The sequence below is a fragment of the Piliocolobus tephrosceles genome, chromosome 1 (genome assembly GCF_002776525.5).
Source record: "Piliocolobus tephrosceles isolate RC106 chromosome 1, ASM277652v3, whole genome shotgun sequence".
Lineage (NCBI taxonomy): Eukaryota > Metazoa > Chordata > Mammalia > Primates > Cercopithecidae > Piliocolobus > Piliocolobus tephrosceles.
The window spans coordinates 167,127,722-167,152,676 of NC_045434.1; the positions used below are offsets into that span (position 1 = coordinate 167,127,722).

General features: G+C 41.1%; 1 protein-coding gene across 3 annotated transcripts in view; it reads left to right on the forward strand.

The window, feature by feature from the left end:
• The window catches only part of USP24 (ubiquitin specific peptidase 24), a 147,905-nt gene extending 123,680 nt beyond the window's left edge, over window positions 1–24,225 (forward strand). Inside the window, exons 55-68 of one of the 3 annotated variants that reach the window (XM_023187800.2) lie at window positions 503–616; window positions 4,206–4,302; window positions 6,349–6,465; window positions 6,837–6,929; window positions 8,772–8,874; window positions 11,016–11,137; window positions 12,019–12,132; window positions 13,370–13,435; window positions 15,143–15,209; window positions 16,712–16,790; window positions 17,738–17,813; window positions 18,204–18,290; window positions 18,682–18,792; window positions 21,450–24,225. In XM_023187800.2, the coding sequence (XP_023043568.1) occupies window positions 503–616; window positions 4,206–4,302; window positions 6,349–6,465; window positions 6,837–6,929; window positions 8,772–8,874; window positions 11,016–11,137; window positions 12,019–12,132; window positions 13,370–13,435; window positions 15,143–15,209; window positions 16,712–16,790; window positions 17,738–17,813; window positions 18,204–18,290; window positions 18,682–18,792; window positions 21,450–21,512 (1,309 nt within the window). In that variant the 3' untranslated portion in view covers window positions 21,513–24,225. Of the gene's footprint in view, window positions 1–502; window positions 617–4,205; window positions 4,303–6,348; window positions 6,466–6,836; window positions 6,930–8,771; window positions 8,875–9,859; window positions 9,953–11,015; window positions 11,138–12,018; window positions 12,133–13,369; window positions 13,436–15,142; window positions 15,210–16,711; window positions 16,791–17,737; window positions 17,814–18,203; window positions 18,291–18,681; window positions 18,793–21,449 lie in introns of those variants that run through there. The other 2 variants (XM_023187790.2, XM_023187807.2) reach the window with 2 other exon arrangements.
• Window positions 24,226–24,955: the final 730 nt, after the last annotated feature.

The following is a 24,955-nucleotide window of genomic DNA, read 5'->3' on the forward strand; positions in this document are numbered from 1 at the left end:
GAGGGCATGGGTAGAATAGTCATGCCTTTTTTCTGCCTGAATTTTTTTTTATTCCGTAAGGTAGAATATTAACGATTTTAGCAATAAAGTATAAAAATGTAAATGTAAGTTGTTCTGAAAGTGGACATTTTGTGAGTGTAAATTAATTGAACAAAACAAAATGCTATATAGTTCAGGCCTTTTTTCCAATTACAGATGTTTGGTAAAGATACAGAAGGCAGGTAAAGTCTAAGACTTAAACTTCTTTACATGTTTTTGTTTGTGGGGAAAGATGAGCCACAGCATAAGGAGCCAAGGAATGCAAAGCACTGGTTTCCAGAGTACACTGAGCCATGGTAGTGGGCAGTCATTGAGTATCTCTTATCCCTCCACCCTACCCACAATAGACAGACAGAGAGACAGACTTTGATAGATAGAAATAAGAACCAATAAGAGTGACACTGCATGGGGTCATTGGCTGGGCTCATGCTCCTAACATTGCTGTCTCTGCTTCTTTTTAAAGGGTTGATACTGAAGAATGGATTGCTACCATTGAAGCATTGCTTTCAAAAAGTTTCGATGCTTGTCAGTGGTTAGTTGAATATTTTATTAGTTCTGAAGGACGAGAATTGATAAAGTAAGTGTTGGAGTCTTTTAATTGAAAGAAATTTGTGTCTCTTCCAGTGATTTAGAGCTGAAGTTTCTTATAACCCTTTTTATTTCAACTTGCAATTATTTTTCTGCTTAAAGTCCGTTTTAAACTCTCTTCACTGAAACAGTGAGGAAATTATTCAGGTCACTCTAAAATCATCTCAGGCAAGTATTCAGTGACCGCAGGAAGAGCCTGTGAGGCAGATTGCCTGCCAGGTGCTCATAGGCACGTGGGTCCTAAACTTACCCTATTATGGCTCAAGGGGATCAAAGACGCAAGTCTTTTCCCTCAGGGACTCAGAATCTGGTGGAAAGAGATAAACAATCCCAGGTTACCATAGTTCACAATGTTGTCTAACTATATTTGGATTGTGACTAAAAAATAATTTTTTAAAAATCTACTGGTAGGCCGGGCGCAGTGGCTCACGCCTGTAATCCCAGCACTTTGGGAGGCCGAGGCGGGCAGACCACGAGGTCAAGAGATTGAGACCATCCTGGCCAACATGGTGAAACCCCATCTCTACTAAAAATACAAAAAAATTAGCTGAGCGTGGTGGTGGGTGCCTGTAGGCCCAGCTACTTGGGAGGCTGAGGCAGGAGAATCGCTTGAACTCGGAAGGCGGAGGTTACAGTGAACTGAGATGGCATCACTGCACTCCAGTCTGGCGACAGAGCAAGACTCTGTCTCAAAAAAAAAAAGCTACTGGTAGTGTATTACCTATGATAGTACATCTATCTGTGTACCTGAAATTTAAAAAAGAGAAGTTGTTTTTCTGGCAGAAATTCAGAATGCTCCACTCACTATGAATGTTTATACTTTACTTCTGATCATCCTCATCAAGTCAGCTTCTCCTGTCCTTGGTAGTTCAACATTTATGTGGAGTTCCAGCAAGCACTGCTGTGGTCTCTGGTGTCCCGTCTCCTCTATTCCCATTGGGTTTCTCCTTCACTCTCCTCAACTGTGCCTGCTCCTAGCTGCTCAACGTCACTGAGGAAGTACGGATTAGCAAATGAGCATTCCCTACCCCAACCACAGATGCCACCCACCTGCCAGAGTCTGTTCCAGCTTGCCCTTTCCTCTCTTTATTGTGGAGGAAGTATCCCCTCTTCTCTCAAAATGAGTCTCTTTGCATGTCCTGACCTTCTCAAGGAAGTTGATCCTTTAAGTATCTCACTCTTAATTCTTGCATCTTTACTTTCTAGAATTTTCTGTCACTTCTGTCACTTCTGCCAGCATACAAATATGCTCTGTTTTCTCTCAAAACAAACACACAACAGGGAATTCAGAAACGCAAGTCTCTTCCCACAAGGCAGTCTGGTGGTAAGTTAGAGATCTTTTCAGAACTGCTGATCCCTGATCCCCTTCCTCTCTAGGTCTGAGCTCCAAACATTTATTTGCCTACTTGATATCTCCACTTTTCCCTCTAATCTATTTCATTCAGCAACAGAACTGTTCTTTTTTAAACAAATTAGATCACATTACCTCTCTGGTTAAAAATTCTTCAACGGAATCCTATTGGACTCAGAATAAAATCCAAAATTTTCACCACTACCCACAAGGCCTTGCTTGATCTGGTTTTTGTCCTTCCAGGCTTTCCTTGACCCTCTCCCTGCTTATCAGGCTTTAGCCATACTGGCTTATTGGTTCCTTGAACCTGCCGAGCTTATTTTCCTGCCTCAAGGTCCTTGCACCTGTTATTCCTTATCTGGAACACTGTCCTCCCCTCTTCGCATAGTAAGTGACTTCTCCTTCAGACATCAGCGTGAATAACATTTGCTCTGAGAGGCTGTTCCCAGTCACCCAGTCTAACGGATGTTTGCCTGCTAGTCTGCTCCCTGTTTTTCTGCCCATCTCCTCCACTACAACTTCAGCTTCTTAAGGCCAGAAGCCAGGTTCAGTTCATTCCCGACTAGACACAAAGAGGCTGGCAAATAGCAGACACCCAAATACTTATTCATGCATGCATGCATATATATCCATATAATTCATAAAAAGGGTCAGTAAGCATTTCTTTGAAGTGCTGTGTACTATACGCCTTTCCCTTTAGAGTTTGCATTAGAGATAACCATTTTTTCTAGTTTGATTCCAAAATATCTTTCCAACAGGACTCCTGAGTATTGTGCAAGCATTAGAATGTTATAGAAACACCATCCATTTGGAAGGAACATAGCAGATATTTTATTCATTCCCTTATGTCCAAGCAGGCTTGCTTTTAAATGTCTCCAGAGAAGCTGTAATGTCCTTTGGGTAGTATGTTTGGTTTCTTAGTATTCCTAATGTTCAAGAATCCTAGTGAAGTACTTCTACATTCTTCCTGATGGAGTTTATTATAGTTTGTTTCTTTCTTTATAAAGACCAATTACTCATCACTATCAATTGCTATGATTTTTTGTTCGAAGAATAGTCTTTTTTTCTAATTACTTATTTCTTTACAATTTTTTAAGATAGTCATTTTTACAACTAAAAAATAGGTATGTATACTGTATTCATATTTTAGTAACTGTAAACATGAAGAGGTGTTGTCTTTTAGATCAGCCCCTTGGTATAGTCTTCTTTTAAGGCAATTCTTTAAACCTAACTGTAATTGTAAAAAAATTAATTCATAGTAAATATTGCTTACAGATTGATCTAAGGAATTCAAACTACTAACATGAAGGATACTTTACATCTTTTAAGAGCCTTTTATTGTGGAAATGTTTAAACACACACAGAAGTAGGCAGAATGAGCCCTTTCCTGTACCCAGGCCCCAGGCAAGTTGTCAACTTTTGCCTGTCTTGTCTTAGCTATCTCAGTTCTCACACACGACACCCACATGTAGGCTTTTTTTTCTCTCTGAAGTATTTTAAATTTCAGACATTATATCATTTCACAATAAATTTTCAGCATGTATCTGAAGGAAAAGTTCATCTCTAACAGTAAAGTTAAAAAAAAAAAATGTAAGTACTTTACCATTATCATGAACCAACAAAATTAATATAATTCCTTCATATCACCTTGTATCTAGTCCGTGTTCAGATTTCGTCCAAAGGTCTCAGAAGTGTCATTTTACCATTGAGTTTGCACAAATCAGGATCCAGTGAGGTCCCCACATGGCCTTTGCTTTCTGTGTCTCTTAAGGCTCTTTTGACCATCAGTCGTTCCTTTGTCCCCCTGCCCCTTGTATGCTGTGCCATTTGTTTGGGGAGTAGACTGTTTGCTCTGTAGAGCTCCCCATATTCTGGATCTCTTTGCATCCTCTAGGTATTCCCTTCAAGAGAATTGTACCTGAGTCTGATTATACCTCTAGAGCTGAACATTATGGGAGTAGTTGTTATCTTTTAAACTTTCTTATAGTTGCCACTTAGAATCTTAGTGAATTTTGAACAGAGCCTTGTCGGCTAATACGTGGCATTCCAGTTAGCAGGAATAAGCAGAAGTGAAGTGACCTGGGAAAGCTCCACTTGGCCTGTAAGCGCTAACAGTATCAGGAGACTCTACTTTTGTTTCTTGGCTATTAGGTGGGAACTGTGTTGGAAAGGTTGAGATTATGGAAATGTATCTTACTTTCTCACACCACCTTTCTCTTTCTTTCAGGATTTTCTTACTGGAGTGCAGTGTGAGAGAAGTACGAGTTGCTGTGGCCACCATTCTGGAGAAAACCCTAGACAGTGCCTTGTTTTATCAGGATAAGGTCGGTCATGTTTTTAAAACGTTATTTATACATTGTATTTTTACCAAATGTTTTAAATTACAGGTAATAAGAAAGAGCCTAGGATTGGAGTCTGGTAATTTTGCCACATAAATGCACCTTCTGTGGACTGATTTTTGGTACATGCCAGGGAGAAGGCATTCTGTCCCTTCCTCCTCACATCCCAAACACCATGGTAGGCCAGGAATTCAGGCCTGCTTTGGGATTTTCTCTCTAGAAACACTCCCTTTTCAGAGTCCTCTCTCAAGAATTTGTATTAGATCTCTCTGAACTGAGACTAATCTGTGTCTAGAGACTCATCTAGACCAGCAGACATTTTGAGCCACCTCTGGCTTTGTCTTTTTCCTTATAAGCTATTTTCCTGATCTAAACCTGCAGCTGGCAACCAAACCAAATGGTGCCATTCATCCAGGGGCGTTAAGTCCTTACAGATACAGCAGTTACTTCCCAAGTTTGCTGTTTCAAACAGCTGACACTACATGGAAAACTTTGAAAAATGTTATTTTCACAACAAATTGGCTTCTTAAACATTGGCTGGAGGCATTGTGCCTCAGTGAACTAAATACAGATTCTAGGAATTACTGCTTCAAATGCAGATGTTGGCTTTGCTGTGCAACTTTGAGCAAGTCCTTTAAGGAGGATGTTGATCCAGATACAATGCCTGCCACCCAAGCACTTAGCTCCACGAACAAGGCGGTCAAATATGCCCTTTAGGAAGGTCCTCAAAGACTGTGTCTCAATTCCGGGAGTCATTAGGAAGTTGAGGTTTACTGTAAGGCAGTGGTTTTGATCAGCTTAAATAGCAGAACCGTGTTTTAAACAAAACCCTATCTGGATGCACAATATAGAATACAAGCCACAGGAGCTGCTGAGGACAGTTCAAATGCCATTGCTCCATTCCCTGTAGAAGTTTCCAAGATGTGTCAAGAATCCTTAACGTAAGGACCATATCACTCTCCTCCTTCCTCCCATGTACCAACCCAAACAAAGGATAAAGGCAGAGTTAGTGCAGCCTCCCTAGAGATGGGGTCAGGCCACAGCATATTACCCACCAGCCTCTAAAGGCAGGACAGCAGGTGGCAGAAAGAGAAGGGAATGGCAGCCATACACTTGGAAGCCATTTGCTCAGTGAATTCTGTCTGATGCCTAGCTGATGGATTTTCATGTCTATTTCCCCCGCCTCCCCCCATAAATGGAAATGGTGCCTCTTGCCACCCACTTTATCTTGGAAAGTACTTTGAAAATGAAGTGCTATGTAAATGCTAAATTTTACTGTATTTATAATGGGTGTGACAGGATGGATGGGAATATTGCAAAAGTTTGAATACCATCTTCAGAGGAAACGAACTAATGAGAGTAGTAAGCCTGGTCTTAATTCTAGATCACAGATGAATTTCTAGGGACTTGTCCAAAAACAGTTGGGGTGGGAGGGAAAGAAGAAGCAATGTCATAACCAAAATGGTTTCTAAACAAATAAAATGTTTTTCAAAGCTTTCCATGAGGCGTCAGCGGGCTCTCAAGTAAGTTCACGGCTGAGTCGATATCACCGTTGTCATTCTGTCAGGCTGTTGCTCTCCATTTGCTCCATCGGCTTGGTTTCCAGCCCCTATGCCTGTGTCTGTGTTTTTTTATTCTTTGCATCTGTGATTATGTGAAGAAGTAACGTAGTGGAGGGAGGGATTCAGAAATGTCTTCCCTAAACACCCCACCTTTTTTTAAGAGACAGAGAGATACTGGCTCTGGAGAAAATGTGACTCGGCGGTAGAATCATGCCCTTGACTCTGAAATCTAGGAGCTGAAACTAAGCTTTTCTTTTAATTATTGCTATGGTACCAATCTTTCTCTGGAAGGTAAAATGGATAATTCTGTTTTTGCTCTTCAAAGCATAAGTCCATCTGAATCTGAGACTGGATTGTATCAATCAGACTTTCCTTTTGTTCTTATGGTGGTTTACCTCAAATTAATCCTGTTACAAATGTCTGTCTTATGTTCTTTTTCTTCATGTAATTTTATCTTTCCTCTAACCAGCTAAAAAGCCTTCATCAGTTACTGGAGGTACTGCTTGCTCTGTTGGACAAAGACGTCCCAGAAAATTGTAAAAACTGTGCTCAGTACTTTTTCCTGTTCAACACTTTTGTACAAAAGGTAAATAATTTTTTTCCTAATATCTTTTTCTAATACAGAAGATTTATACGCTAAAAAATTTTTAGACTGGTTGGTAAAGTTCTATATGGTATGTTTTTTATGATGTTTCTTCTTAAAAATCTTATGAATTATACTACTTATAAGAATTCTGATGAGGTGCGTGTAGTTATTCATTGATAGCAGTAGAAGTCTGCATTAAAACTAGGGGTTAATTGTTTAGTAGTTATTGTGAAGCAATGTGAGGCTCAGGAGTTTTTTTTAATTAGATTTTAACAAGTACTTTCTATATGGAAATAGAAATAGCTGTGTTTTTAAAACCAATTTTTGTCTGGATAGAAATATAATTTGCTATTCTCAATATCTTGTGACAGCAAGGAATTAGGGCTGGAGACCTTCTTCTGAGGCATTCAGCTCTGCGGCACATGATCAGCTTCCTCCTAGGGGCCAATCGGCAAAACAATCAGGTAAGGACTACTTTTATATCCCTAGTGGAATGGCTATGGTTTTCGTATCCTCTGTGTTTCTTTTTGTAGGTGAAAAATGTTTTGGATTTCATAAAAGTCTAAGTACTAGTACCATAGAGACTTTAAAATTCTTTGGAGTTAAATTATTTTTACAACTTCTTCATAGAATTTAGTCTAATAACCCATGGAAATTACTAACTAATGACAGAGTCTTAAGAGGAAAGGATGGATTCTGACTGGGGAGGGGGTTTCAAAATCGTTTAAGGAATAGGTGGTATTGGGATCTTCTACTTCTCTCTGGGGCTGTGAACAAGGCTGTCTTGGTGGTGGTTCTGTTAAGTCAGATGCTGAAAACACAGCCAGAATCCAAATGCAAAAGTGTGCCGTTATAAACTGAATGATATTGCAGATATAATACCCTTGTTCAAATGAAAAGGAAGTTATTTGGGTTTTTTTGTTTGTTGTTTGTTTGAGTCAAGGTCTCACCCTGTCACCAGGTTTGCTGTCACCCATTTTGGAGCGCAGTGGTGTGATCAGGGGTCACTGCAGCCTAGACCTTCTGGGTTCAAGCGAACCTCCCTCCTCAGTCCCCTGGTAGCTGGGACTACAGGCACATGCCACCATGCCTGGCTAATTTTTGTATTTTGTATAGAAACAGAGTTTCACCATGTTGCCCAAACTGGTCTCGAACTCCTGGGCTCAAGTGATCTGCCCACCTCGGCCTACCAAGGTTGTTTTGTTATAATAGGGTTGAACATGTCCAAAACCAACTCTCCTGTTTGAAATTCTTTTATTGCAGTGTTTCTCCCATCCATTGTACTTCTTTTATTTGATATATTCAAAATACGTGAAACGCTAACATGCAGTGATAATAAGTACTATTTATGGAGTACTTATTTTGTACTCCATACATCTGGTCACTTTGTGGTGGTATACTTTTGATACTCAGTTCAGCAAAATTAAGCAGCTTCATCTCCATTCTCAGGCAGGGAGTAAAGCTCAGAGATGATAAGTAACTTGTCCCAGGTCACAAAGCTAATGCATTGGTGGAGCACGGATTCAGACCCAGCTCTGCTGGTGTCAAAGCCAGAGCCTTTTCTCCTGTGTGTAAATACATTGCATAGGCACTTTTCCTTCCTGCTAAGGGAGACAGATTTTCGGCTTAGGCTTTCTCTCAGGTTTCTCTTTAGTGTTGAAAAACAAGTACTGACAGCATCATGTGCGCTGTGTGTTGATACTATGTTGAGATTTACAATATCCCTTTTCCACTTCAAGCTCTTCAATATCCAAGGCCCCATTGTCACTAGCAATTGATTTAAATTCAGTATAATTCAACTGCATATAAAAATAATATTATTTTGCATTTATGGAGCACATTTCTACTTTTGAAAACATTTTCATTTTTAATATTTCATTTGGTCCTCAAAATCACAAAGTAGGCAGAAGAGGGAGGTAGGAGGTGGCCTTACCTCTGCCAGTACATGAAGAACTCAAGATAACTGTTGTGAACAACGCACTCACATTATACAGCACAGTGAGTGGCAGAGGCAGGGCCAGACCTGCAGATCTCCAGCCTCAGAGTTTTTCCCATTATACTGAGACACATTGTAAGCACTCCGTACCTACAGTGAATCCATAAAAGGACTGGTTTTAGAATAAGAGTTAATATAACCCTTTGAGCTGGCTTAAAACCTGTGATTTTTTTTGTACTTTGACCTCTTCTATCAAGCACTGAGAAATAATTAAAGCCCAGAATATTATGAACCAGCAAACCCTGTCCCTTCCTCTTCATATTATTTCTAACGACAACACTAACAGCCACTTTATCTTCCCTCATGACAGATACGTCGATGGAGTTCAGCACAAGCACGAGAATTTGGGAATCTTCACAATACAGTGGCATTACTTGTTTTGCATTCAGATGTCTCATCCCAAAGGAATGTTGGTAAGCCTAACATATCTTAGAATGAAGAGATACTGAATTTGTCTAGTTTGGGGAGTAATAATATTAGCAATTAAATGAATATCTCTTGTTTATCATTTGACTACTTGCTAATTGAGGTGCACTTAAAATTTTTGTTTTAATTCATGTTAAACTTTATAATGTTTTACTAGTTTGCCATAAGAGAAAGTGAGTCATCATTTATTTGGGGGAGGTGAGAGGGTATATAAGTATTTTTTTTAATAACTCTTTAGGATTAAAAACTAATGGAGAGCTCATTTATCACCTTAATTTGAACTGCTACTGTGTGGAAAATAGCCATGGTGTGGGTTGGAGTCTCCTAGCTAGCTGTGTGAACCTGACCGTTCTGATCTTCAGTGCAAAATGAAAATACTAAAAACATAATTCCCCAGGTATAATGAGATAAAGTACTCTGTAAAAACAAAGAGGATGCAGATACAAATTACATCACTGAAATATATTTGAATGTAAGATACAGTTGGTAGCATTTTCCATTTGTCTCCCAGAACTAATAGCATAGTCATCATTTAATACAGCAAAACCGCAGATTGTCCTATATGATTATCCAGTGTCCTAAACTATGTGTGTATAGTTTTTATACTCTTCCTAGGTCTTGTCATGATAGCGACAACAACCATAGTAATAATACAACAAACCAGCTTTTCAGTGTTTTCTGTGTGCTGTGCTTTAAATTTGTTGTGTTTAACGCGCACAGTGCTTTAAACTTACTGTGTTTCATCCCCATAACAAACCTATGAGGAGTATTTGTCCTGTCTATGGATGCAAAAACTAAGGTACAGAAAGGTTCAGTTCAGTAACAAGGTTGTACAGCTAGTTGGTGGCATAGAAGCCAAGGCATGAATGCAAACTCAGACCCAGAAGCTGCTAGGAAGAGCTAATGTCAGGAAACTAAATAAAAAACACAGAGCATCCTTCTGATAGAGAAATGCTTATTGACTCTCTAAAGGGACATTGGAGGAACACTCGGACGGTTGTATTATAAGGCACAGTTTGCTTACTAAACTCCGACTCATCTAAAAAGACAAAGCTGCCTAATTTCGTGAGTTCAGACAATTTTGTAACGAAAACTAAAGTATGCATTCTGGTTTTTGTCGTAAATGAGATAACTCCTTCCATATGGGTTGATTCTGCTTAGCATAGGTGGTGGTAACCATTATTTGAGAACAGCTGTTTGAGGAACGGAAGTGTCTTCTCCACTGTATCTTCAGTGGCAGCTTTCGGCAGTATTTCATATACTATTTATATTTTTACCTGTTTGAAAGATGATTGAGTGGGAATCACTAGGTATCCCTAGACTGTGAGGGATCTGCTTGTGTGAGCATTCAGTGTGTTTGTGAGTACTCAGTGTGTTTGCAGGTACTCAGTGTGTGAGTACTCAGTGTGTGTGCGAGTGCTCAGTGTTTGTGAGTACTCAGTGTGAGTACTCAGTGTGTGTGCTTGTACTTAGTGTGTTTGTGAGTACTCTGTGTGTGAGTACTCAGTGTGTGCGAGTACTCAGTGTATATGTGAGTACAAGTACTCTGTGTGTATTGTGTGTATGCGAGTACTCTTGTGTGTACTCTGTGTGTGTGCGAGTACTCTGTGTACTGTGTGTATGCGAGTACTCAGTGTGTGTACTCTGTGTGTATGCAAGTAGTGTGTGTACTGTGTATGTGAGTACTCAGTGTGTGTGCGAGTACTCAGTGTGTGTGTACTCAGTGTGTGTGTGCGCGAGTACTCAGTGTGTGTGTGTTCAGTGTGTGTGTACTGTGTATGCGAGTACTCAGTGTGTGTACTCAGTGTGTGTATGCGAGTACTCAGTGTGTGTGTATTCAGTGTTTGTGTGTGTACTGTGTGAGTACTCAGTGTGTGTGCGAGTACTCTGTGTGTGTACTCAGTGTGTATGTGCGAGTACTCAGTGTGTGAGTGCTCAGTGTGTGTGCGAGTACTCAGTGTGAGTACTCTATGCGAGTAGTCAGTGTGTGTGCAAGTACTCAGTGTGTGTGTGTGAGTACTCAGTGTTTGTGCGAGTCTTGAAGGAGGCACATTTCCTTATGGATGTGTATTTTGTGGAGTAACACCAGGTGAGACAGGTTCTGTTTTGTTTCTTTGGTCTCTTAAAGCTCCTGGCCTATTTAAGCAGCGACCACCCATTAGCATTGCTCCCTCAAGCCCTCTGCTGCCCCTCCATGAGGAGGTGGAAGCCTTGTTGTTCATGTCTGAAGGGAAACCTTACCTGTTAGAGGTATGTATTTGTTATTCTAAAGCCATTTTTTTTCTCCTATTTGAAGGAAATTGCTTTTTGTTAGTAGTTATGTTTGGCATGAAGAGTATTGTTAAGAGAAGAAATGATTATTTCAAATTAAGTTTTCTTATATGTCAAAAAGAAATAATTAGTGGAAGAGAATATTTTTAGTCCTGCATTCAGCCAAGGTCCAGACCTCCAGGTCCAGCCCAGCCAGCTACCCATCAGGGCCCCAGAGGGAGGTAAATGGCACTTCATCCATCAGAATCATTTCATTCATTGTAGAGGGTTTTGTCCCCAATCTCTTTTGTGTGTCCCTGGTCCTGGAATACTACAGCTCTGAACCACGTGTTGTTAAACCTCAGGAGTGTGGGTGGGCTGCTCTCAGCTCTCCATTGTGGCGCTCGTGTGGCTCATCCTCAGTCTGACCCTCCCCTTCTAGCAGAGCCGCCCCCAGCTGTGGACTCCATCTTCCAGTTCTTCTTCCCTACCTGATTTACAGATATGTGAATCTATGAACAATATAATTCTGTTTTTTTAATTAAATCAACAGTGTTGTACTATTTAATACATATCTTTTTTTTTGGCTTAATATTTTTTGGATCTATTGGTGATTATTTTAATTGTGGGAGCTTTTGCCTTTGAAAAACTGATGGAAATGACTCCTGAAAAAGTGCACATTTGCACAGAATTGTGTAAAATTTCAGACAGGCTTAGACACCCTGAAGTCTATCTATAGACTTCTAACAGTTAAGAAACTCTGTTTTCAGGCAGTGTTAATTATCTTAAAATCTGGGTAGATTTCAGTTAAAGGCAGCAACAACAGATGGACTGTTAACTGTGACATGAGAAGAGCTGACTGTGTTATGTCCTCCCACCAGGTAATGTTTGCCTTGCGGGAGTTGACAGGCTCGCTCTTGGCACTCATTGAGATGGTAGTGTACTGCTGTTTCTGTAATGAGCATTTTTCCTTCACGATGCTGCATTTCATTAAGGTAAGACCTCAGTTAAACAAGTGATAGCCAGATCGCCTTTAGGTGAGACTCTAGGAGAGCGTCTGTTTGCTCCAAGGCAGGATGCTTGTTCTCATAGCCTAAATTGTTTTTCCTAATCATTCTACTATAGGCTCATTTTTATTCATTTTTAATCTTTAATTTTTAATTACATAGATTAATTACTACACTCTCTTTGGGAAAAATTTGAGCATAGAAATGAGGCCAAAAGAAAAAATATAGGCCAGGAAAAGAATAAATAAATAAGAAATGAGACCGAAGTCTACTGTGGTCACCACCAGTCACCCTTGCTCACTCTACCCCAGGGACCAACACTGTTACATTGATATTTCCTTCCAGGCCTCTTTGTATGGATTTACACTATGTATATATTAGTTTCTGCCCACAGAACTTCTGCATGCCTTCTTTTCTGCACCAGTATTTATAGTGGTGATACATGTAGTGTTAACAAGAAGCAGGTGATTAGTGGATTATGTCTTTAGGCTCTTACTATGGTATGTTTTTCCCTCAGCCTTTTCTGTACAGACCTGTATCAGAGGTGATTAAGTTCCTGTCTTTGCTGTTTACTAATTATATGACCTTGGGCAGTTCCTTCCTCTGTGACTGACTTCACAGGTTGTGAGGATTCAGTGAGGTGGTATAATATGTGAAGTGCTCACTTAGTACCATACCTGGCCTCTTGGAAGTGTGGTATTTTACCACAATGTCCTTTCCCACCTTTTATACATAAAAATTTTGTTAAAAGAGCTGAAGGAATGTGTTTTATGAATTTTGCCTTCTTCACTTAGTATATCTTGGCACATTTTTCTATTTTATAAGCTGACTTTTTGTGTACTTTGTTTATAGCATCCTTAACTCAAGAGTATTCTCATTTGTATTCTTGTAGCTCTCTACCAGCATCTTCTGGAAAACAAGCTAGGATATGGACATATATAAAATGGGATCTGTTTAGTGACTTGAAATCTCCCCTTCTCTTTCTTCTCTTTTCTCCTTCCTAATTTCATAGTAAAGTATCAGAGTGTTGCAGCTGGAAGAACCTTAGAGGTTTTTTATTTCAGTTCCCAGATTTAGCATTTGAGAAACTAAGGCCTAGAAAGGGGTATTGACTTGTCCAAGGTCAGCCAGATGGTGATAGAACTAGAGTGTGGATCCAGCATTGTTTATTGCCATTTCAATATGCTTTCCACTGAAATTTTTATGCTTTTAAAAAATATTTCAGAACCAACTAGAAACAGCTCCACCCCATGAGTTAAAGAATACGTTCCAACTACTTCATGAAATACTGGTAAGTCATAACTGTTCTGATTCACTTTTATTTAAGAATATATTAGTCAACAAGTGTTTATAAATTAAAAATTATATTTTTTTAATTGTTTCTCCATTCATTTGGTCTGCATTTATAGAGACCAAATCTTCATGTCAGTCACGTGTCTAATGCATTTGATTTAGAGGTGAGCAGTAATAAAACTACCTCCTAGGAGCTCACAGTTGAGTGAGGGAGCAAGACAAGTACACAGACAACTGTAGTGCAGGGGACTGAAGGGGAGTAATAGTGATGGTTAACCCCTGCCAGGGCCTTATGGTGGAGAAGGCATCGTGTTAGCGCAAATGATGTTAGGTTTAAACTTCACAATCACCCTCAGAGATACATTTCTGGTTTTATAGTTGATCAAATCTTAGACACTATTGGTTGTATGTACGTACTACGAAAAATATTTTTAAGAGCCATGAAACTGAAATGTAATCAATTGTAGGATGCTTTCCAGTCTCAGAAGTGTGAAGAGCTGGGGAAAAAAAAAATCCTCTGGCAGTTGTATTGAAGGATGGAGTAAAGAAGGATGCAAGATTGGGAACTGGAAGACCATTTAGGAGTCTGGGAATATTCTGAGTGTGAAATAACAAGGCCTGTGGTGGGGCAAGGGACAGACAGATCAAGAGGTATTGTGGAAAGAGAATCAATGGGATTTGGTGACTGGTTATGAGTTAATGAGAGTCTGGTCCAGAGGTTCCTTAGAGAGTGAGGGCCTGGGTTCCCTTTGGATTCTTGATACTTCATAGAGGCCTTGGCACAGAATAGCCATTTAATAAAGAGTTTTGAATAAGAAAAGACATCATAGATGCCATTTGTTAAAAGCTTATTTTTCAAGTTCTTTACCTCCTTTTGGTCCTAGTGCTTTTACAAACTTTGGCAGATTACTACACAGTAGGACTGCGTATTGTTCATCTATCAACAACAAACTCATATAGTTTTATACCATGCACAGTTCAGTACTAAGAACTAGAAATACAGCTATGATAGCAAAACTTCAACACATTTTTAGTAAGCAAGTTAGAGCATAAACCTCTTATCCTTAGGAACATAAAGTATATGTCCTCGTAACCCACAGAGAACTATAGATGTAGTTGATAGCAACACATAGATAGGAAATGAATAGATCTTTAAGTATACTTAATAGTTTTTTCCCTTAGTTTTAAGATATATTTGAGATATGTGGCAGTGATGTAATATTTGTTTGTATTGGGGGTTTTTTTGTTTTCTTTTTTTCAAGACAGAGTCTCCCTCTGTTGCCCAGGCTGGGGTGCAGTGGCGCCCGGAGTGGAGCCACAGTCATAGCTCACTGTAGCCTCAAACTCTTGGGCACAAGTGATCCTTTTGCCTTAGCCTCCTGAATAGCTGGGACTACAGGCACATGTCACTGAGCCCAACTGATTTCTTTTTAAATTTTTTTTGTTTTTTAGAGATGAGATCTTGCTTTGTTGCCCAGGCTAGTTCAGAACTCCTGGCCTCAAGTGATCCTCCTGCCTTGGCCTCGCAAAGTGCTGAGATCACAGGCATGAGCCACCATGCCTGTTCTGTATTGGTTTTGTTGTTGTTGTTGTTGTTGTTGTTAAACACTAAATTAATCTGTTGAATAGAATTATAAAGAAAGCACCCGTGGCTATGACACAAGTTCCTTCTTTTATTTACTAATTTTTGTTTCTTCCTTCACAGGTTATTGAAGATCCCATACAAGTAGAGCGAGTCAAATTTGTGTTTGAGACAGAAAATGGATTACTAGGCAAGTATGCCTGGCCTTATGCACAAACATCTATAGTAAATATGTGGATAATCTATTGTTCTGGCCAGTTCTGCCTCCTGCTACTCTCGGTGGGCTCTGCAGTGACTGATACAGTAGAAGTCTGGTCAGGGCCACTGGGCTCCCTCATGCTGGTCAGAAAAATTAAAACCCAGGGATCTTCTCACCCTACACATTCTCCTCTTTTGGTCAGGAAGGTGTAGCTTGGGGTTCTTTTACCAGATCAGGTAAGATTCAGGGGTGCTGTGAATTTTTTTCAACAAGCTAATGGCCACTCCCTGATGCAAGAAATCTTTCATTCCACTCTGTAGCCACTGGGGAGGGAAAAACCAAAACCTGAGCCTCAGGATGTTGTCAGGCTCATGAAATGTGAATGTCTTTTTACCTATGGTACAAGCGTAACCACATTTTCACAGTCTACTCTTAAGTTGTTTTGGCAGGGCTTTTTTTTCAGAAGACTAAATTGGCTTTCCTGAGCTATTTATTAGAAAAAGTTTAGTTAAGAATAATTTTAGCCAGCTCCCACCATTTACCCGTATTTCTGCTTAATCTGAATCCTTTTAGATTTTGCTATGTATTAAGAGATTTAGGGCGTTTTTTTGTTGTAGAAAGGAGATTTAAGCTAAAAAGTTTTGTAGCTTCAGCTTTTCAGGCCACCCTTTGGAACGCTGTACTCTAGTCAGAGTCACACACAGGCCCTCTGGAACTTAAAAACTATAAACTCCTCAAGAGCAGGACCAAGTATTATTTATTTATTTGTATTTTTATTTTGATTTTTTGAGACAGGGTCTCACTTTGTCTTCCAGGCTAGAGTACAGTGGCATGATCTCAGCTCACTGCAACCTCTGCCTCCCAAGCTCGAGTGATCCTCCCACCTCAGCCTCCCAGTTAGGTGGGATTATGGGCACACGCCACTAGCCTGGCTAATTTTTGTTTGTTTTTTGTAGAGACAGACTTTCACCATGTTGCTCAGGCTGTTCTCAAACTCCTGACCTCGAGTGATCCACCCACCTTTGCCTCCCAAAGTGCAGGGATTACAGGCATGAGCCACCGTGCCCAGCCTATTTATGTTTAAATCCCTAAAACACAGAGCAGGTGATAATTGCTGAACTGACCCTAGTATCATAAAATTTCATTTATCAAACTAAAAGTGTTATAACTACTCTCAGTAATACGATGTGTGGAAACGTCTCTAGGTGAATAATTAGGCAATAAAAAGTTTTGTTCCTGTTCCTAAAAATCAAACTTGCAGCACCATGTATGTTTTTTGTTGTCGTCGTTTTTTTTCTTTTTAACATACTTAAAGTAGGGTTTCTGCTTATAAGAATTTGGAGATTCTGTGGGGCCAGGCACCACCATGCTTTTAGTTAAGTTGTTCCTTATCTGTTTATTAAAATTGTTTTAGAACAGGAGAGCTTGTTGTTACTTGGAGCCACTTTCAGTTTAGTCTTTTATTGTTAAAATGTCCTTTTCTCTTCCTTCAGCTTTGATGCACCACAGTAATCATGTGGACAGCAGTCGCTGCTACCAGTGTGTCAAATTTCTTGTCACTCTTGCTCAGAAGTAAGTATTGAATTAAAATGCAGGGAGGAAATGGTGTTTTAATTACAAGTCACATATGAGCAGAAGGGAAACATGTGCCTGGTTTTGATACCTGGAGAATCTGACTCAGTCAGGGTCTGCTTGCTTGGAAGGTGCAGAAACCTATTTGAATGATGTCAAAAAAATATGAGGGGAAGTATTGAAAGAGTGGCCCGGAAAAGCTCACCCATCAGGCCTTATGTCAGAAAGGCAGGAATCAGGGCAGATATGGAGGCTTTAAGAGCAAGAGTTCATGAGCTTTCGCTCAAGGTCTCGCATTAATGTAACCCAGCCACCAGCTCTTCAGGCTCTAGGCCCCTAACCTCAGAATAGCCTTTCAGATCAGTCACCTATAGTTCCTGAGCGCTTGTGAACCTAGGCACTGTTCAAGAACCTTGCCTATATTATCTTATTTCATCTTGGTAACAACTTCATGAAGTTAGTACAGTTGTGAGTCATATATCATGAGTAGTTTAAGTGACATGCCTAGAATCGTAGAGTGAAAACTTGAACACAGGCTGATTGACTGCAAAATGAAGGCTCTTTTTTTTTAATTGTGGTGAAATGTACATAACGCAAAATTTACTATTTGAACCATTTTTAAGTGTATAGTTCAGTGACTTTAAGTACATTCACATTGATATGTAACCATCACCACGATCCATCTCCAGAACTCTTTTCATCTTCTGAAACTGAACCTCTGGACCTATTGAAGACTAACTCCCTATTCCACCCTTCCCGCAGCCCCTGGGGGAAGCAGTTGTAATTTCTGTCTCCATGAATTTGACTACTCTAGGAACCCCATTTAAGTAGAAGCACAAATATAAAGACAACTGAATTTTAATGAAATTAGTATTTACATTTCAAAATGAAGCACTAGGAACAAGGAAAGAAAGAATTTGGCTAATAAAAATCTCCTCGGTCATCAGGTGTCCTGCAGCTAAGGAGTACTTCAAGGAGAATTCCCACCACTGGAGCTGGGCTGTGCAGTGGCTACAGAAGAAGGTAATTAAACGTTGACTTTTTCTAGCTGTAACACAGGAATCAGTAATAGCACATCTTGTCAGGAAAAATCTCTGGAACTGAATATGGAGACTGACCTTAAAGTGTTTTCAGATTTCAAACATTTCTTTGGTACAGTTTCTATCTTGTGTGCATTAAATTTATCCTAATACATATGTCTTAACTTCCTAGGGGAAAAGGTAGGGATGATGATGTTATAAGCACCAATATTTGACTGAGGTCTTGAATCACTTTATGTGATGGAAGGTCTGGGTAGACTTGTAGTCTACTTTGGATGCTTTTAAGACTCTTAATATCTAATGGTAGAAACTGTGAACTCATGGGGGCTTATTTGTCACCTCTGATGGCATTATTTTTGACCTTTCATCTCAGATGTCAGAACATTATTGGACACCACAGAGTAATGTCTCTAATGAAACATCAACTGGAAAAACCTTTCAGCGAACCATTTCAGCTCAGGTGAGAGTCGTCTCTCATTTTTGTGTGGTCTAAATCCCTTACGGAGGATTCTCAGTGTGTTTCTCAGAAACTGCAGCCTCTGAGAAGAGAGTATGAGTTGAAAATGAGAACAAGCAGAAGAAACAATTGGATTTCTATGAAAAGACAACAGATTGATGTACACTTATGCAAATATGTGCAGATTATATATCTAGAAGGAAAGTCATACAGGTTGGGCAGTCTGGTCCCAAAAAGGGACAGGGGTTGAGGGGGTTCTGGTGACTGTGATGAAGGCCTCACTCTTAGGCCTCCAGTACAGTGGAAGGTCAAATGAAAGGTAGTCTTCCCTGGTGGTTGCTGCTGCCACTGAATGGGTCCTAACTTTGTCATCTTGTGTTTGAATCTTCTGCAGGACACATTAGCGTATGCCACAGCTTTGTTGAATGAAAAAGAGCAATCAGGAAGCAGCAATGGGTCAGAGAGCAGTCCTGCCAATGAGAACGGAGACAGGCATCTACAGCAGGTATAACTGTCAGCATGTCCTTGTGTGCAAAGGGCAGCCTTGCTCTTACGCTTTCCAAAAAGAATTTCCACAGTTGAGGAAAACAAGATGCCTCCTCTGGAATGTGAGTCCAAAGAGACACCAGCACTGCCCTCTAGTGATCTCAGCTTAGCACGCACTAAGCGTGTGTTTACGGGGCTGAGCAGTGCTGCAGTGTGAAGTGAATGCAAAGCCTCGAGATGTCTGGCTGGCCACCCTGATCAATCTGTAGGTAGTCCCAATGAAGCCAGGCCACAGGTGGATTTGTTCCAGCTCGTTCACTTTATTCTGCCTTGCCAGCTTACTGAAAGTCCCTCGTTTGCTCTCACCAGCCTTCCTGGAAACATGGACTCTTGAAAGAAAAGCTGCCATGTTCTTGAAGTATACCTGCTTTCCGGGGGAGTCCAAGAAAATTTTGACATTTATTTAAAAAAAAGAAAAAAAAATAACAGCTTTAATACCAATCATGATAGTGGAAAAAGAAAATAAATATGTATTGAACACCCACTGTGTGCAAACACTGAACTAAGTGTCAATGTAATCATTACATCTTTCCAGTAGTCTGTAACCTTCCTTAACAGCGGCCTCCTCTGTGGTCCCTTCACAGTACTTGATACAGAATAGGCCCCATTAAATGAATGTTACTGATGTAGTGGGTGTCATTTTTTTTTAAGCATTATCTTTCCGATCCTGATAAGCCCTATGTGAGGCAGCTATCACCCTGACTTCACAGAAAGGTAACTGCGGCCCAGCACAGTGATGTGACTTAGCCCAAGGTCACTCCACACATGACCTCATCACCTATTTCATTTGCAGAGAAAATAAAAGCTGTCACAGGAAAGCTCCAATGGCCACTAATTCCCAAGCATCTGCACTGTTCTTGTCCCCTCTCCTGTGACAGTGGGAATTTGCCTCTGTCCACCTAAAGCCCCTAGCACTCATCCCCGCCCACCTTGGCAGAGCTTTGCATTCTAGTGTGTATGTAACTCTTCAGTATCCGGAATGCTCCTCCCTGCCAGACCCTTCCCAGCGGCGTCTCAGCACACTGGCTTCTCTTCTGCCCTGTCAAAGCCTCTCTTCTCCCTGTTGCCCCTGCCTTCTTTCCTCTTCTTTGCAGCCAAACTTCAACTAATTCTCTAAACTTAACTTTCCCCATTTTCTTATCTCTCACTCGCTCTTCAGCCTCTTCCCTGCTGACTCCCTCTTTTCTCCCACTCAGCAGTTGCAGTGACAGGTGGCCTGCAGCTTTCAGGCCTCATCTTAGCTGAGTGTCCGGCCGCATCTGGCGCTCTTCCCGTTTGAAACACTCTTCCAGGGCTTTCCTGACACTTCTCTCTGATAGTTTTCCTCAAACCCTTCTGGCTGTTCCTTCTCTGTCTCCTTCCTAATACCACCTCTTCTAGGCCACCAGTAAAGGTTCGTGGAGTCTCCGACCTGTGTCCACCTTGCATTTCTGAACATGAACATCCAGCTCTCTTGTTCTTGATGTTCTCCACTTGGCATACCTTAAAAACCTCAGGCTTGATGTGCCCAACGACTCCTCCCTGCTCCCACCAAAGCTGGCCCTCCGTTAGTGTTCCTTATCTCACACACAGCACCCCCATGTCATCGCGGACAGTTCCCGTTGAAAGGGTGCTCGTCGCTCTCTTCCACCTGTCATCAGCCTCTCTCTCCTCATGTCTGTAAGGACCCCCTCACCTCCACTCCTGCTTCTCTCCAGTTCATGCGCTAAAACCTTTCAAAGACTTTCCTTTGTTATATGAGGAGAAAAGCCAGAATCCTCAACATAGTCCTGCTTGATCTAGCCCCTGTGCACCTCCCCACCCCATTTTCTGATATTTTGTTTGTTTGCTTGTTTTTGTTTTTGAGATGGAGTCTTGCACTGTCACCCAGGCTGGAGTGCAGTGGCGCGATCTCAGCTCACTGCTAGCTCTGCCTCCCAGGTTCCAGGTTCCAGCGATTCTCCTTGCCTCAGCCTCCCAAGTAGCTAGGATTACAGGCATGAGCCACCATGCCTGGCCCATTTTTTTAAATTTTATTTATCAAATATACTCTCTTCCTTCCACCTCAGGGCCTCCCTACTCACCCCCAACTGTCACTGAGCTTAGGTTGTCACTTTAGAGAGACTGTCCTGGCTCCTCGCCACCCCAGCTCCAACTAGATCAGTCCCACGGCATACAGTGAGTCTTCAGAAAGATTCGCCAAGTGTGTAAGCCAAAGGCCACACAGATGGTGACAGAGGCAGCCTTCAGACCCAGGAGTGACCCAGAGCCCATATTTGGCAGGTGCAGGGCAGGGAGGCTCACACAGTGCCCAACATGAAGTGGGCGCAGTGGCCACCGATGCCTCTCCCAGCTTTACCACTGCTCTGCATCCTCACATGAGTGCAGAGTAGCATTGTGACTTTAGACAAGTCGCTAGGTTGTTTCACTGATTAAATGAGATCATAGAAATGTACATGTTTTACATAATCATGAATTGTCAAATATTAGATGTAATGGTTATCACGTTTTATTACCCTTTGATAAACATTGCATTAAGTTGCCAGATGAAGACATGTTTAAATTGCAGAACACAAGTCAGCATAGAAAATCTTTTCTCTAACCATATGAACTTTAACTTCCTTTTCTTTTCTGCAGGGTTCAGAATCTCCCATGATGATTGGTGAGTTGAGAAGTGACCTTGACGATGTTGATCCCTAGAGGAACGTGCCCAGCCTGAGAGGAGTCAAGACACAATACAAGATGCCCAGCACCTTCTTGGAATCAGAATCTCAAACTTGAACCCTTTGGAAGAGCCTGGAGATTAGACTGGGAAAGCTGCTGTGACTTGGGCGGATCGTGTATTTCTCAAGGAAAGCGTTTTTAGGCCACTAGAAGATTTGGGAGCTGTTTGACAGTGGGAGAACTCCGGCATGTGGATCAACTGTCCCGGGAGCGTGGTCTATATGTGGATTCACATTTCTGTGGAGATTTTCAGAAATAGAGCCAGTGGCAGACTTTTTTGTTACACAGACATACAAAAGTGAGCATAAAGCTGTTGCTTTCTCTACGATGCTACAAAAGAAATTCCTTTGGTTTTTATATTTTACGAAAAAAAAAAGCAAGCTGCTTTTAGATATGTGGGGGCAAATTTTTAATCTTGCAGTAACATTAAACAGGAATATCCAATTTAAAATGATGTAAAGATGTAATAAAATTCCTTTTCATTGTAAAATAGTAGTTAAAGAAGTCAATTTACACAGACCTTTGTATTTAATATGTCTCCCTATTTGTATAGAACTTCAGATGGGTCTAGATGAGAACCCTACGCATAAGCTTGGATCTTGATGAAAGGTTACCAGGATCAGGATCAAAAATTGGGAAACATTAAGCTCTTGAAGGTATTTTTCTGATATAATTGATATTAAAAAGAGCAATTTTGAAAATGTTGTGTTCTGCAGAAGTACAGGGTGTGTTATTTGACATCAGTCACTTATGAGTTATTCCCCAAACAGATTTTAAAAACAGCAAAATAAAAGCACTTTAAGTTATAATTTTACTGCGCTTGACTTCACAGAATTATCTTTTTAATGCTTGGAGACATATTGAATAAACTGTAGTCTTAAATCATGTGATCTGCAATCATTTGCTTTTGCTTAAAACATAATTACTGAAACCCTTGGTATTGGTTGTATATGAAGTTAACTATTTGAGTTGGTACACACTGCTTGTGAGTTTCATAGTAATTGTAATGCAGAGAAGGAATTTGAGAATTTGTTTCTCCTCAACATGACTGAGTAACTGAAGACAGTCAAGGTTTAAGATTTATTTTCTGAGAAATAAATATAAAGCAATTGAATAACCATTCATTTAGTTGTATTTGCAAAGTATAGCACCATTCACTCATTTATACCAGCTCCCTTTTATGGTGGGGGAGGTTACACCCACATATTTCATATATATTTCGTACATTTTGTATTTTGAATTGCTCACATTTTCGGCCCTGTTTTGCCTTTAGTTACAGGTTCTGCCTTATTTTCATCTCACCATGCACAGAACTAGGGAGCCTCAGTTGATTGCTGACAGCTGCAGTCAATGAAGTGCCAGGTTTTCACTGTCAGTTAGATTTGCCAAGTCACAGAGGCGCAGCCAGGCCCGAAGTGCCTGTCTGGCTGCTGTGGCATCGTGTGGGCACGTGGCCAGGCAGATGGCGTCTCACTGTTGTGCTCTCGCCCTGGCCCAGTCGTTTCATTCTCTGGCATTGAGGGTTTCTGTGCCGTCAGACTTCACTTTGTTATTCTGTGACTTGCTGGAGGCTGGCAATGGCCTTTTGTCAAACACACTGAAAAGATGGAAGGGCCAGCACTTAAGAGCAGAACTGTGCCCTTAGAGAAATGGACAGAGGCGAGTGGCAAACTTCAGACAGTTCCAGTGTTCTTGTGGTTTGAAATGTGATGTTCTAACATTGGTTTTGAGTACGTGAATACTTCCTGTCCTACTGTTTCCCTTACCCTATTCTCACCTTCTCTCCACCCGCATCCTCACCAAGAGATTGTGTGGGACATGACCTTGAAATGCTGGCGATGATCCACGCTGGGATGTCATCGCTGGCAACTGCACTCTCAGGAGCCCAAAATCAGGAGTGAAATCGCCACTTCTAGTCCCCTTATTTCCTATGGAAACAACGCCTTCCACACCCCCAGCACCTGCAGTCCTCACTGAAAAGCTTCATCAGGATCGTCCACCGTGTATATTATACGCTTCAGATCATGTTGCTTATATTGTTGCTGCAATGACCATTGTTTTCACTTTGCTGGTAACCACTTGATTGCTGACAGCTACAGTCAATGAACCTGCTGATGACTTTTTTTAATGTAGTACAACAGTGACAATTATGACAGGCTTACCTTGGAAGAGTTGTCATTTTTACTGCCAATTTTTTGGATGAAGATGTTTTTATAAACCTTTCAAAATGGTCTGCAAACAGAGCGGGAATTGCACAATTAACTCAATAATGCTGTGTGTTCTCAAGAAGCTCCCTTAGTGAGGCCGATCTTAGGATGGCCGATTCTGCCCGTTGAAGGCATCCTGGGAAAGAAAACAAGCATCCCAGCGGGCATCTCACCACGACTTCTCCTGGAGTCCTCACACGGTCACTGGCAACTACAATCAGTTTTAGGAACTAGAGCACCGTATCATCAAACTTACCCTGTCCTGCCCCACCTTCCCTGCTAACATTGAGGTGTGTGCAGTTACCTTCTGAGCTTGGAACAAGCAGACTGGAATTTTCCTCTGCTACCTCTTGTGTATAAAATCTTGTTTATAAAATTTCAAAAGGAAGTAGATACACTAGGGAAGAACCTTAATTCTAAATTTGGTTCATGTGTGGCAAAGTTCTTAGCTTCTAAGAGTATAAAATAAATTTTTCAAAAACGTAAGAGTTGGAGTCTCGCCGCCATTCTTCATGTATCAGAACACGGCCATAGTGGGCGGGGGAACACGAGCCTGTGCCTGGGGCTAAATGCTGTTATGATTCCTCTTAGTGCTTTACACTAATAAAGGGGACTGTGGGTCCTCTGAGCCTTTTGCCGTTCTTCCCTCTGGAGAGGTTGACCATTTTAAGGATTCGTCTGCAAAGTTTAGAGGAGGATGCTGAACTTAGGTTGATGTTCTCCATTCATCTCCACCAAAGCTTTCGGCTCTCCCAAGTGGTCCCCAGCATAGATCGTGTCGCTGGTCACGCTGGGCTTCTTGCTAGATCCCACAGGTCTCAGTCTCATTCCTAGTGTCCAGCGTTGCTCACGTGGGTCCCCTTCCTTATTTGCTAGTCCAGATCTTCCTCTTCCTGCAAGCCACACCCCTTCCTCCCTGATCCCTGGTGACCACCTGCCAACCCTCTGCAAGAACCAAGTTGTTCCAACATCACAGAGCTGTCAAGGTGTGGATATCTAACCAGCTGACACTTGATCCTGGGGAGGGGAAGGAAAGAGAATCTAGGCTTGCACAACAGGCCTAGGTTCCAAGGGGCAGAGATACACAGTTGGGGTGTTCAAGCCATTGCCATCTGTCAACTCTTGAATGCTTTTCATATATGACACTAAATTGTCAGAAAATGTAATCTGGGGGGATTTTTGCCTGAGATTCCTTATGACCTGGGCTGTGTA